The following is a 14,490-nucleotide window of genomic DNA, read 5'->3' as shown; positions in this document are numbered from 1 at the left end:
TATTTTTTTTTTTTCAAAAATTTAAAAAAAAAATTATAGTAGGGCTAAGCACACTTTTCTTCGTCTAATTTTTAGTGGCATCAAGTTCTATGAATAATTTAAAAATCTATAAAAACTATATTTCAGTCCAAATTTTTCTCCGTGTTCACTCAAAAATAGCGCCACTAAGGTCAATTGAGCTTTATGTTATTTCATAGTAATTATTATATTTTTTTTTAATTTCTTTAATAATTTACAAATTTTACAAAAATTAAAAATGCCTCTAGTCTTACTACACACAAAAAAATATTTTCTGATTCAATCACGAAATTAATTGATGCAATTAATTTTTTAATTGAAATGTCTTCAATCACAGAAATTAAAAAATAATTGACAGTCAATTAAAAAATTAATTGATCCAATTAAAAAATTAATTGATACTATTAATTGTTGTGATTGATTTTTGTTTCAATTAAAAAATTTGTTGATTCAATTAAATTTTTAATTTAATATTTTTTCAAACTCAATTAAGATTTTAATTGGAAAAATTTTCGTGAAATTTTTTCTGTGTAGATAAAGATTTTTCTTTATGTAATTTTTAATGACATAAGATTTTATGAATAACTTAAAAAATTTCCAAAAATTAAAAAACAAACCTGTAAGAAGGCTGAGCAAAAATTTCTGCGTGTACACTACAAAAAAAAGTAGCAACTAAAGTCAATTTAACTTTTTTTGGTTCATGGAAATTGTTATGTTTTTATTTAAATTGTCCCAAAATTAAAAACAAAAAATTAAAAAAAAAAAACTGTAGTATACCTGACTAAATTTTTCAGCGTGTACATGCAATACGCGGCAATAAATCCAAGTTACCATATTTTATTTCATGAAAATTATTATGATTTAGTAGATTAGATTTACCTACGAGTATAAAGTATAAAATTTTACTAAATTTGAATTTCCTACCAAATATTTCAGAATTTCCAAAAATTTATAAATTTTGCCAAAAAAGTCAATTTTCAACTTCGTATGTAAATTCTAACTCTTACTTTTACTTGTAAAATTTTCTTAAATTTTTCGAAAATTACTTAAATTTTAATTCCTAATTTCCTTTGCTGGTGGATTTCCTACAGTTTTTGTTTTCTGAGTGTAACTTTAACACAACATCACTTTTGTTTCTTTTATCTTTCTATGCCATCTGTAAGTGTGCTTTGTTTTCAATTAAATTTCAATCTCTGATAACAAAAAATATAACCCCAAAAGAACACTTGTAATTTGTGAATAAATCTTGATATAGTCACATTGAAGGCGTCATACGATAAAGATAAAGCGATGCTAAAACGAGGTGCTATTGTGGAAAATTAAAATAAATAAATTGGGTTGTATTTTTGTTATTGTTCCATTCCAAGGAGAAAATTGTAGGCGCAAAAAATATATTAAGAAAAATTGGTGTAGAACCTCTTTCCACTTGAAAGGAAAAATCATTGAAACCCTAGAGATTCATATCGGTGGCAAATGACCTGAATTCAGTTTTTTTGTTTTTGTATTCTTTTTGAAAAAAAAAAATGCTGGCTAAAATATGGAAAACTGTATGGCATAGTAAATGTTTGGCTTTCATCGAGATAAGTGAACAAATATTTGCTCTTGGAATTCTGTGTCAAGTGCTTAATTGTTGTTGAAATGCAATGCAAAGGGCTGCGAAAGAAACTGAAACTATGAAGGGGGTGTTTTAAAGAATCTACTATAAATTGGAGGTTATGTTGGATATTTTGTTGGGTTTTTGTAGTACCATTCTTAGGCATGAAAATGGGAACAGGGTTATATCCTTCAATCTAGGTGGATAGTTTTTGTTTATAAAACATACAAAATATTTTTAATAAATATTCTGAATGAGCCAGAAAATATGGATGTAGGGTTTCTTCAAATGTCGAATGGTACATGGTGTCAGCATATGATCTCTACCAACCATGCACAAATTGGTCCACATCGGTCCATAATTATATATAGCCCCCATATAAAACGATCCCCCGATTTGGCTTGCGGAGCCTCCAAGAGAAGCAAATTTCATCCGATGCGGCTGAAATTAGGTACATGGTGTTAGTATATGGTCTCTAATAACTATCCAAAAATTGGTCCACATCGGTTAATAATTATATATAACCCCCATATAAACCGATCCTCAGATTTGGCTTGCGGAGCCTCTAAGAGAAGCAAATATCATCCGATCCGGCCGAAATTTGGTACATGGTGTTAGTATATGGTCTCTAATGATCATGAAAAAAATACTCCACATCGCTCCATAATTATATATAGCCCCCATATAAACCGATCAGAAGATTTGACCTCCGGAGTCTCTTGGAAGACCAAAATTCATCTGATTCAGTTGAAATTTGGTACATGGTGTTAATATATGGCCTCACACATCCATGCAAAAATTGGTCGAAATCGGTCCATAATTATATATAGTCCCCATATAAACCGATCCCCAGATTTGTCCTTTGGAAGAGCAAAATTCATCCGATTCGGTTGCAATTTGGTACGTGATGTTAGTATATGGTATCCAACAACCATGCAGGAATTGATTCATATCAGTCCATAATTATATATAGCCCCCATATAAACGGATACCCAGATTTGACCTCCGGTGCCTTTTGTAGAAGCAAAATTCATCCGATCTGGTTAAAATTTGGTACGTGGTGGTAGTATATGATATTTAACACCAAAAGTGGTCCATATCAGTCCATAATCATATATAGGCTCCATATAAACCGATCCCGAGATTTGGTTTTGTAGTCTCTTGGAGGAGCAAATTTCATCCGAGTTAATTGAAATTTGGTACATTGTACTAGTATGTGGCCGTTAACAACCACGCCTAACTAGGTCCATATCGGTCTATAGTTATATATATCCCTCAGATAAATCGATCCCCAATCACACAAAAATTGTCTTTTCTGGATCGTCGGGTATTTGGGAATATTTAGAGAATGAAATGCGCTCAATGTTGGGCCCACAAAAGCTCTTGATCCAAATTTGTTCATTACACAAGAAAAAATAAAAAATATATAGAAAAAATCGTGAACGGCGTGCTTATTTCAAAACCATCCATTCATGAAAGTGAATCAACACTATATGTGCGACCTCAGGGGTCCCTGGTTATATATTCTCTGAGATTCTCACATTTATCATTTTATAGCCTCTTTTATATGTTTCTCTATCTACTTCTGCTCCGTCTCTTCTCGCGCTATCATATCTCTATAACTACAGTGGAAATTCGTAATAGGTACCTATTATGGTGACACTTTAATTACTTAAAAAATAAAAAATTACTCAGTAAAGGCAAGTCTGTCTAGTCTGTCGCCACATAAATGAGAAGTAAATTAATTAATAGTAATTTAACAAAATATTGTTAAATTTTAATAAAATATTGTTACATTTTAATAAAATATACTGTAATCAATTTTAATTGATATTCATTTTGATTTAATTATTTTCTTAATTGTTTTGTTTCGTTTTTTCTTTCAGGATGTGATTGCCACCCTGTCGGCTCTACAGGTAAAACATGCAATCACTTGAGTGGTCAATGTCCCTGCAAAGAAGGTGTTACTGGACTGACGTGCAATCGTTGCGCACGTGGATATCAACAGACCCGTTCACATGTGGCTCCCTGCATAAGTAAGTTGTCCGTCATTGCTCGTTGGCATTGGGGGGAAAAGTGTGGAAATTAATTGATTTATAAACAAGACAACATGATGGGAATGCACAAACGCATTCGAGACTGACCTAACAAAGACTCCAATCCAACTGACTCGTTTAAGGAAATGAACAAACTGATAAGGAAATGAACAAACTGACAGAAACTACATTTAATTACAACAATTTTATTATTAAAGCTCTTGCTGCTACTTGCTGATTCTTCCTTGGCTAAGGTGTTTTTTACGATATTAATTCTGGTTTTTTTCTTCGTTTTCCTTTCCATTCTCGTCTCTTTTTCTCGTTGAAATTTATTATTTTATTGCCTGTGGTGCTCCGGCTGTGGCGTTATACTTTTAATTTCATTTGGGTTTGATTCATCCAACCCATCTACCTTGCACTCACTTTCTTCGCCATTTTTTTTTTACTTCTGGCCGCCACGAATGCCACTGTTTGTTGGACGTAATGTAATGACCATGGCTATTTTGTGATGTTGTTATGGACACCATGCACCATCCACGGATTGCATTCACCATTGCTGTTCGACCCAATTAATAGAAGTGCCAACAAATGCAAATATGATACAGGCGGAAAGTGCAGCGGTCAGTGAATATAGAGAACCCACACAGGCGGAAGAAATGAAAAAATGTAAGTACAAGTCCATGTCTGAAAACTAAGCAAGCAATTAAATACTAGTGTAGAGGGTTATTACAAAATTTTATTTTATTTTTAGTTTATTGAATTTAAATTTAATTTAATGTAAATTAATTTAATTTAATTTACTTTACTTTACTTTACTTTACTTTACTTTACTTTACTTTACTTTACTTTAATTTAATTTAATTTAATTTAATTCAATTCAATTTAATTTAATTTAATTTAATTTAATTTAATTTAATTTAATTTAATTTAATTTAATTTAATTTAATTTAATTTAATTTAATTTAATTTAATTTAATTTAATTTAATTTAATTTAATTTAATTTAATTTAATTTAATTTAATTTAATTTAATTTAATTTAATTTAATTTAATTTAATTTAATTTAATTTAATTTAATTTAATTTAATTTAATTTAATTTAATTTAATTTAATTTAATTTAATTTAATTTAATTTAATTTAATTTAATTTAATTTAATTTAATTTAATTTAATTTAATTTAATTTAATTTAATTTAATTTAATTTAATTTAATTTAATTTAATTTAATTTAATTTAATTTAATTTAATTTAATTTAATTTAATTTAATTTAATTTAATTTAATTTAATTTAATTTAATTTAATTTAATTTAATTTAATTTAATTTAATTTAATTTAATTTAATTTAATTTAATTTAATTTAATTTAATTTAATTTAATTTAATTTAATTTAATTTAATTTAATTTAATTTAATTTAATTTAATTTAATTTAATTTAATTTAATTTAATTTAATTTAATTTAATTTAATTTAATTTAATTTAATTTAATTTAATTTAATTTAATTTAATTTAATTTAATTTAATTTAATTTAATTTAATTTAATTTAATTTAATTTAATTTAATTTAATTTAATTTAATTTAATTTAATTTAATTTAATTTAATTTAATTTAATTTAATTTAATTTAATTTAATTTAATTTAATTTAATTTAATTTAATTTAATTTAATTTAATTTAATTTAATTTAATTTAATTTAATTTAATTTAATTTAATTTAATTTAATTTAATTTAATTTAATTTAATTTAATTTAATTTAATTTAATTTAATTTAATTTAATTTAATTTAATTTAATTTAATTTAATTTAATTTAATTTAATTTAATTTAATTTAATTTAATTTAATTTAATTTAATTTAATTTAATTTAATTTAATTTAATTTAATTTAATTTAATTTAATTTAATTTAATTTAATTTAATTTAATTTAATTTAATTTAATTTAATTTAATTTAATTTAATTTAATTTAATTTAATTTAATTTAATTTAATTTAATTTAATTTAATTTAATTTAATTTAATTTAATTTAATTTAATTTAATTTAATTTAATTTAATTTAATTTAATTTAATTTAATTTAATTTAATTTAATTTAATTTAATTTAATTTAATTTAATTTAATTTAATTTAATTTAATTTAATTTAATTTAATTTAATTTAATTTAATTTAATTTAATTTAATTTAATTTAATTTAATTTAATTTAATTTAATTTAATTTAATTTAATTTAATTTAATTTAATTTAATTTAATTTAATTTAATTTAATTTAATTTAATTTAATTTAATTTAATTTAATTTAATTTAATTTAATTTAATTTAATTTAATTTAATTTAATTTAATTTAATTTAATTTAATTTAATTTAATTTAATTTAATTTAATTTAATTTAATTTAATTTAATTTAATTTAATTTAATTTAATTTAATTTAATTTAATTTAATTTAATTTAATTTAATTTAATTTAATTTAATTTAATTTAATTTAATTTAATTTAATTTAATTTAATTTAATTTAATTTAATTTAATTTAATTTAATTTAATTTAATTTAATTTAATTTAATTTAATTTAATTTAATTTAATTTAATTTAATTTAATTTAATTTAATTTAATTTAATTTAATTTAATTTAATTTAATTTAATTTAATTTAATTTAATTTAATTTAATTTAATTTAATTTAATTTAATTTAATTTAATTTAATTTAATTTAATTTAATTTAATTTAATTTAATTTAATTTAATTTAATTTAATTTAATTTAATTTAATTTAATTTAATTTAATTTAATTTAATTTAATTTAATTTAATTTAATTTAATTTAATTTAATTTAATTTAATTTAATTTAATTTAATTTAATTTAATTTAATTTAATTTAATTTAATTTAATTTAATTTAATTTAATTTAATTTAATTTAATTTAATTTAATTTAATTTAATTTAATTTAATTTAATTTAATTTAATTTAATTTAATTTAATTTAATTTAATTTAATTTAATTTAATTTAATTTAATTTAATTTAATTTAATTTAATTTAATTTAATTTAATTTAATTTAATTTAATTTAATTTAATTTAATTTAATTTAATTTAATTTAATTTAATTTAATTTAATTTAATTTAATTTAATTTAATTTAATTTAATTTAATTTAATTTAATTTAATTTAATTTAATTTAATTTAATTTAATTTAATTTAATTTAATTTAATTTAATTTAATTTAATTTAATTTAATTTAATTTAATTTAATTTAATTTAATTTAATTTAATTTAATTTAATTTAATTTAATTTAATTTAATTTAATTTAATTTAATTTAATTTAATTTAATTTAATTTAATTTAATTTAATTTAATTTAATTTAATTTAATTTAATTTAATTTAATTTAATTTAATTTAATTTAATTTAATTTAATTTAATTTAATTTAATTTAATTTAATTTAATTTAATTTAATTTAATTTAATTTAATTTAATTTAATTTAATTTAATTTAATTTAATTTAATTTAATTTAATTTAATTTAATTTAATTTAATTTAATTTAATTTAATTTAATTTAATTTAATTTAATTTAATTTAATTTAATTTAATTTAATTTAATTTAATTTAATTTAATTTAATTTAATTTAATTTAATTTAATTTAATTTAATTTAATTTAATTTAATTTAATTTAATTTAATTTAATTTAATTTAATTTAATTTAATTTAATTTAATTTAATTTAATTTAATTTAATTTAATTTAATTTAATTTAATTTAATTTAATTTAATTTAATTTAATTTAATTTAATTTAATTTAATTTAATTTAATTTAATTTAATTTAATTTAATTTAATTTAATTTAATTTAATTTAATTTAATTTAATTTAATTTAATTTAATTTAATTTAATTTAATTTAATTTAATTTAATTTAATTTAATTTAATTTAATTTAATTTAATTTAATTTAATTTAATTTAATTTAATTTAATTTAATTTAATTTAATTTAATTTAATTTAATTTAATTTAATTTAATTTAATTTAATTTAATTTAATTTAATTTAATTTAATTTAATTTAATTTAATTTAATTTAATTTAATTTAATTTAATTTAATTTAATTTAATTTAATTTAATTTAATTTAATTTAATTTAATTTAATTTAATTTAATTTAATTTAATTTAATTTAATTTAATTTAATTTAATTTAATTTAATTTAATTTAATTTAATTTAATTTAATTTAATTTAATTTAATTTAATTTAATTTAATTTAATTTAATTTAATTTAATTTAATTTAATTTAATTTAATTTAATTTAATTTAATTTAATTTAATTTAATTTAATTTAATTTAATTTAATTTAATTTAATTTAATTTAATTTAATTTAATTTAATTTAATTTAATTTAATTTAATTTAATTTAATTTAATTTAATTTAATTTAATTTAATTTAATTTAATTTAATTTAATTTAATTTAATTTAATTTAATTTAATTTAATTTAATTTAATTTAATTTAATTTAATTTAATTTAATTTAATTTAATTTAATTTAATTTAATTTAATTTAATTTAATTTAATTTAATTTAATTTAATTTAATTTAATTTAATTTAATTTAATTTAATTTAATTTAATTTAATTTAATTTAATTTAATTTAATTTAATTTAATTTAATTTAATTTAATTTAATTTAATTTAATTTAATTTAATTTAATTTAATTTAATTTAATTTAATTTAATTTAATTTAATTTAATTTAATTTAATTTAATTTAATTTAATTTAATTTAATTTAATTTAATTTAATTTAATTTAATTTAATTTAATTTAATTTAATTTAATTTAATTTAATTTAATTTAATTTAATTTAATTTAATTTAATTTAATTTAATTTAATTTAATTTAATTTAATTTAATTTAATTTAATTTAATTTAATTTAATTTAATTTAATTTAATTTAATTTAATTTAATTTAATTTAATTTAATTTAATTTAATTTAATTTAATTTAATTTAATTTAATTTAATTTAATTTAATTTAATTTAATTTAATTTAATTTAATTTAATTTAATTTAATTTAATTTAATTTAATTTAATTTAATTTAATTTAATTTAATTTAATTTAATTTAATTTAATTTAATTTAATTTAATTTAATTTAATTTAATTTAATTTAATTTAATTTAATTTAATTTAATTTAATTTAATTTAATTTAATTTAATTTAATTTAATTTAATTTAATTTAATTTAATTTAATTTAATTTAATTTAATTTAATTTAATTTAATTTAATTTAATTTAATTTAATTTAATTTAATTTAATTTAATTTAATTTAATTTAATTTAATTTAATTTAATTTAATTTAATTTAATTTAATTTAATTTAATTTAATTTAATTTAATTTAATTTAATTTAATTTAATTTAATTTAATTTAATTTAATTTAATTTAATTTAATTTAATTTAATTTAATTTAATTTAATTTAATTTAATTTAATTTAATTTAATTTAATTTAATTTAATTTAATTTAATTTAATTTAATTTAATTTAATTTAATTTAATTTAATTTAATTTAATTTAATTTAATTTAATTTAATTTAATTTAATTTAATTTAATTTAATTTAATTTAATTTAATTTAATTTAATTTAATTTAATTTAATTTAATTTAATTTAATTTAATTTAATTTAATTTAATTTAATTTAATTTAATTTAATTTAATTTAATTTAATTTAATTTAATTTAATTTAATTTAATTTAATTTAATTTAATTTAATTTAATTTAATTTAATTTAATTTAATTTAATTTAATTTAATTTAATTTAATTTAATTTAATTTAATTTAATTTAATTTAATTTAATTTAATTTAATTTAATTTAATTTAATTTAATTTAATTTAATTTAATTTAATTTAATTTAATTTAATTTAATTTAATTTAATTTAATTTAATTTAATTTAATTTAATTTAATTTAATTTAATTTAATTTAATTTAATTTAATTTAATTTAATTTAATTTAATTTAATTTAGTTTAATTTAATTTAATTTAATTTAATTTAATTTAATTTAATTTAATTTAATTTAATTTAATTTAATTTAATTTAATTTATTTTATTTAATTATGATTATGATAATACTTGGTTTTTTATTTATGTTTCTATAAGCCTTTTGAGATAACCCTTTACCAACAAAAAAAACTTCTCTCTGTTTAGAAAATTCTAACAAAAGCCATTTTTTTTACATTTCATTTCCATTTTTGCAACAGATTGTGGCAAATGCAAAGCAACACCGAAAAAATTGAATTTAAATAAATTCTGCATGGAAGATTATGGTAAGTTCCCCATACATATGAGTTTATGAAATCTAAATGGATTATTGTTTAATCTTCTTGAATTTGTTAGTGCAGTCATATGTGTGTGTAGATTTAAATTAAATATTCCATTTTTCTTCTGTTTATTTTGCTTTTTTTTCTGCAGCTCTTATTGCCAAAGTCATTGGCCATGACCGTGCTTCACAGGATATCAGTACCGAAAAATTCTCCATTGAACGCCAAAATGAAATATTCAAATATGAAATTAATATTCATACAATATTTAAACGTAATCCCATGATGGGAACAACAAGTTCTATGTTGGCCCGAGGCCATATGATGTGGTTGGTGCCGCGTAAGAATCTCGAATGCCAATGTCCAAAAATTAAAATGAACAAGTAAGTTGGGGAAAAAGTAAAATAATAATAAAGAAAACTAAATAAATAAAATTAAATACATTTTAATTTTGTAAACTATTTTCTTTTTAAATTATATTAAAATTAAGAATAAATTAAAATTAAGAATAAAAAAAAATTAAATGACATTGTAACCAAAAGTATGATTAAAATTCATTTACTTTAAATTATTTGTTTAATTTGTTTTATTCCAAATTTCATATTTTTATACCCACCACCATAGAATGGTGACTGGGGTATAATAAGTTTGTCATTCCGTTTGTAACGCATCGAAATATCGATTTCCGACTATATAAAGTATATATATTCTTGATCAGGGAGAAATTCTAAGACGATATAACGATGTCCGTCTGTCCGTCTGTCTGTCTGTCTGTCTGTCTGTCTGTCTGTCTGTTGTAATCACGCTACAGACTTCAATAATGAAGCAATCGTGCTGAAATTTTGCACAAGCTCGTCTTTTGTCTGCAGGCAGGTCAAGTTCGAAGATGGGCTATATCGGTCCAGGTTTTGATATAGTCCCCATATAAACCGACCTCCCGATTTGGGGTATTGGGCTTATAGAAATCGTAATTTTTATCCAATTTGCCTGAAATTTGAAATCTGGGGGTATTTTATGACCATAAAGAGATGTGCCAAAAATGGTGAGTATCGGTCCACGTTTTGGTATAGCCCCCATATAGACCGATCTCCCGATTTTACTTCTTGGGCTTATAGAAACCGCAGTTTTTATTCAATTTACCTGAAATTTGAAATCTAGAGGTATTGTAGGACCACAAATACGTGTGCCAAAAATTGTGAGTATCGGTCCATATTTTGGTATAACCTCCATATAGACCGATCTCCCGATTTTACTTCTTGGGCTTATAGAAAACGCAGTTTTTATTCAATTTACCTGAAATTGGAAATCTAGAGGTATTGTAGGACCACAAATACGTGTGCCAAAAATTGTGAGTATCGGTTCATATTTTGGTATAGCCCCCATATAGACCGATCTCCCGATTTTACTTCTTGGGCTTATAGAAACCGCAGTTTTTATTCAATTTATCTGAAATTGGAAATCTAGAGGTATTGTAGGACCACAAATATGTGTGCCAAAAATTGTGAGTATCGGTCCATATTTTGGTATAGCCCCCATATAGACCGATCCCCCGATTTTACTTCTTGGGCTTATAGAAACCGCAGTTTTTATTCAATTTACCTGAAATTGGAAATCTAGAGGTATTGTAGGACCACAAATACGTGTGCCAAAAATTGTGAGTATCGGTCCATATTTTGGGATAGCCCCCATATAGACCGATCTCCCGATTTTACTTCTTGGGCTTATAGAAACCGCAGTTTTTATTCAATTTACCTGAAATTGGAAATCTAGAGGTATTGTAGGACCACAAATACGTGTGCCAAAAATTGTGAGTATCGGTCCATATTTTGGGATAGCCCCCATATAGACCGATCTCCCGATTTGGGGTCTTGGGAAACCGTAGTTTTTATCCAATTTGTCTGAAATTGGAAATCTAGAGGTATTTTAGGACCATAAAGAGGTGTGCCGAAAATGGTGAGTATCGATCCATATTTTGGTATAGCCCCCATATAGACCGATTTCCCAATTTTACTTCTTGGGCTTCTAGAATCCGAAGTTTTTATCCTATTTGCCTGAAATTGGAAATCTAGAGGTATTTTCGGGTCACAAAGAGGTGTGCCGAAAATGGTGCGTATCGGTCCATATTTTAGTATAGCCCCCATAAGAACGATCTCCCGATTTAACTCCTTGGGTTTCTAGAAACCGTAGTTTTTATCTGATATGCCTGAAATTGTAAATATTCTGGTATTTTAGGCTCACAAAAACGTGTATCGGATTAAGTTTTTATCGGTCCATTTGGTAATGCCTCCATATAGACCGACTTCACTTCTTGAGGGTGTAGAAGGCGCACTGATCATGAAAATTGTTTGAAACTCAATGTAAAATTTCCAGATTTTACTTCTACAGATTTAAGATTTCAAATCAAGACGTTATTTTATAATTTTCTTGCACACTTACAAGAGATGTTAATGATTCCTCTAAACCTCAAACAAAAATGGTTCTTATAAATCCAGAATCTGATATAGTCCTCATAGGTGAAATCTTTAAATTTATCTTCGGGTTGTGTCCTCAAGTCCTCAAGCCCTCCTGAAATTTCAAAGGAAACCCTAATATTTGGTTCATGGTGGTGGGTATTTAAGATTCGGCCCGGCCGAACTTACTGCTGTATATACTTGTTTTTAATTTCACTGGCACTTTAGAAAATATTTAAATTTCTATACATTTTTGTTTAAATTAAATCCTATAATTTAAAATTAAAATTAATTTTATTATTACAATTAAAATAATATCTCTAAATTGCATTTCAATATAAAAACAAAACCAAATTAATATTTAAATTAAAATTAATTTAATTGCATTTAAATTATGTTTGTTTGCTTTATTTAAAATTTCCTATTTGTTTTTAAATTATAAAAATATTATAATTTTAATAATTTAAAAAAATGTTTATTTGACTTATGAATATCTGTATTAATCCTTTTTTGTTTGCTAAATATAAATTCGATTGAAAAGTAAATTAACTGTTTTTAATTAAACGAATTAAAACTAACACAAAATTAAAATTAAAGATTTATTAAAATTAAAACTTTAATTAAATTTAAATGAAATTATGTTGGCTTGTTTTATTCCAATTTTTTTCATTTATTAATAATATTTAATTTTTTATTCATATATTAATTTAATTACATTTAAATTATGCTAGTTTGCTTTATTCAAAATTTGTTTTTAAATTTTACTAATATTGCAATATAAATGATTTAATTATTTTTTTTATTTTATATCTATATTTATCCTTTTTCGCTAAATATATATTCAATTTAAAAATAAATTAACTAATTTTACTTAAACGAAATTAAAATTAACACTAACCTAAAATTATAATCAAATTAAAACTAAAGTAAAAATTTAATTTAATTTAATAAATTTAAATTAAACTATGTTTGTTTTTTTTCTTTAAATTTTTTTTTTTAAATTATATATTTTATTTTATTTGATTTTTTTTATATGAATATATATATTTATTTATTTTATTTCTTTTATTAATTTCCTAATTTTATTTATTTTCAGAACGTATTTAATATTGGGTCGTGATGCTGAAGCGGCGCCTGGCTATATGGCCATTGGTCCCAGCTCTGTCGTATTGGAATGGAAAGAAGAATGGTCGCTGCGCATGAAACGTTTCCAACGGCGAGCGCGTAAATGTAGTTGAATCGAACCGGAAGCGGAATATGTCAGAACAGATTTTAATTTCGTACATTTGGAACGTTATAGAATTATGTATAAATTGTACAGTTTGCTCAAATTTTTAACTTTCTTTGGCATAATGCTATAAATTTTATTAATACAACACTTCATCCACAAACACTCATATAAACACGCATACATACACGCATATACAATTAACACATACACATGCATATAACTAAATTTAAAATTCACTAACACTGATACATATAGAAAAAAAGAAGCATAGCATTTTTAATTTAATTAGTTTTTTATATATATTTCTGTATGTAAAACATTATATTTAATATATTGCAAAACAAAAGTATTTAATTTTAATTTTTACAAACAAAAACACACACATATCTCAACACACAAACAAAAAAAAATGGTCCACCCCAAAAATGGCAACAACCACAAAATAAGCCAAGTTACTTAATTATGCTTACAAAATTAAGAAACGGCAAATACACTATGCAACAAAACTAAAACGAAAATTTTGATAAGAAAATATCAATCTGGGAAGAAATTTGAAGTTTTCATAAATTAATCCATTAAATGGATCTTAAATTAATTCTGCTTGGGATCTTCCTTAAAAATTTCCAGCAAATAGGATGAAAATCACAACGACAGATATTTTAAATGTAAAATAGAATTATCACAAGTCTGTAGCAGATTATGGCCCTATTCAGACAATTTGGGTTTTGAGCAGATATACGGGGCCTGTGCCAAATAAAAATTCTTGATTTCCTAAGCATCACTGTGTGGATGCTTAAGAAATGCAGAGATTGTAGTATATGAGAGTTACATTAAAGATCAGACCAATTTATCCAAATCCCTTCAG

At 19.6% G+C, this 14,490-nt stretch overlaps 1 protein-coding gene across 1 annotated transcript in view; it reads left to right on the top strand.

The window, feature by feature from the left end:
* The window catches only part of NetB (Netrin-B), a 517,230-nt gene extending 502,965 nt beyond the window's left edge, over nt 1-14,265 (top strand). Inside the window, 5 exon segments of the mRNA XM_075299521.1 lie at nt 3,499-3,648; nt 4,225-4,314; nt 9,885-9,950; nt 10,096-10,327; nt 13,491-14,265. Coding sequence (XP_075155636.1) covers nt 3,499-3,648; nt 4,225-4,314; nt 9,885-9,950; nt 10,096-10,327; nt 13,491-13,632 — 680 coding nt within the window. The 3' untranslated portion in view covers nt 13,633-14,265.
* Nucleotides 14,266-14,490: the final 225 nt, after the last annotated feature.

Source organism: Haematobia irritans, chromosome 3, assembly GCF_050003625.1.
Source record: "Haematobia irritans isolate KBUSLIRL chromosome 3, ASM5000362v1, whole genome shotgun sequence".
In the NCBI taxonomy this organism is placed as follows: domain Eukaryota; kingdom Metazoa; phylum Arthropoda; class Insecta; order Diptera; family Muscidae; genus Haematobia; species Haematobia irritans.
This window is presented reverse-complemented; position numbering and strand designations above follow the sequence as displayed.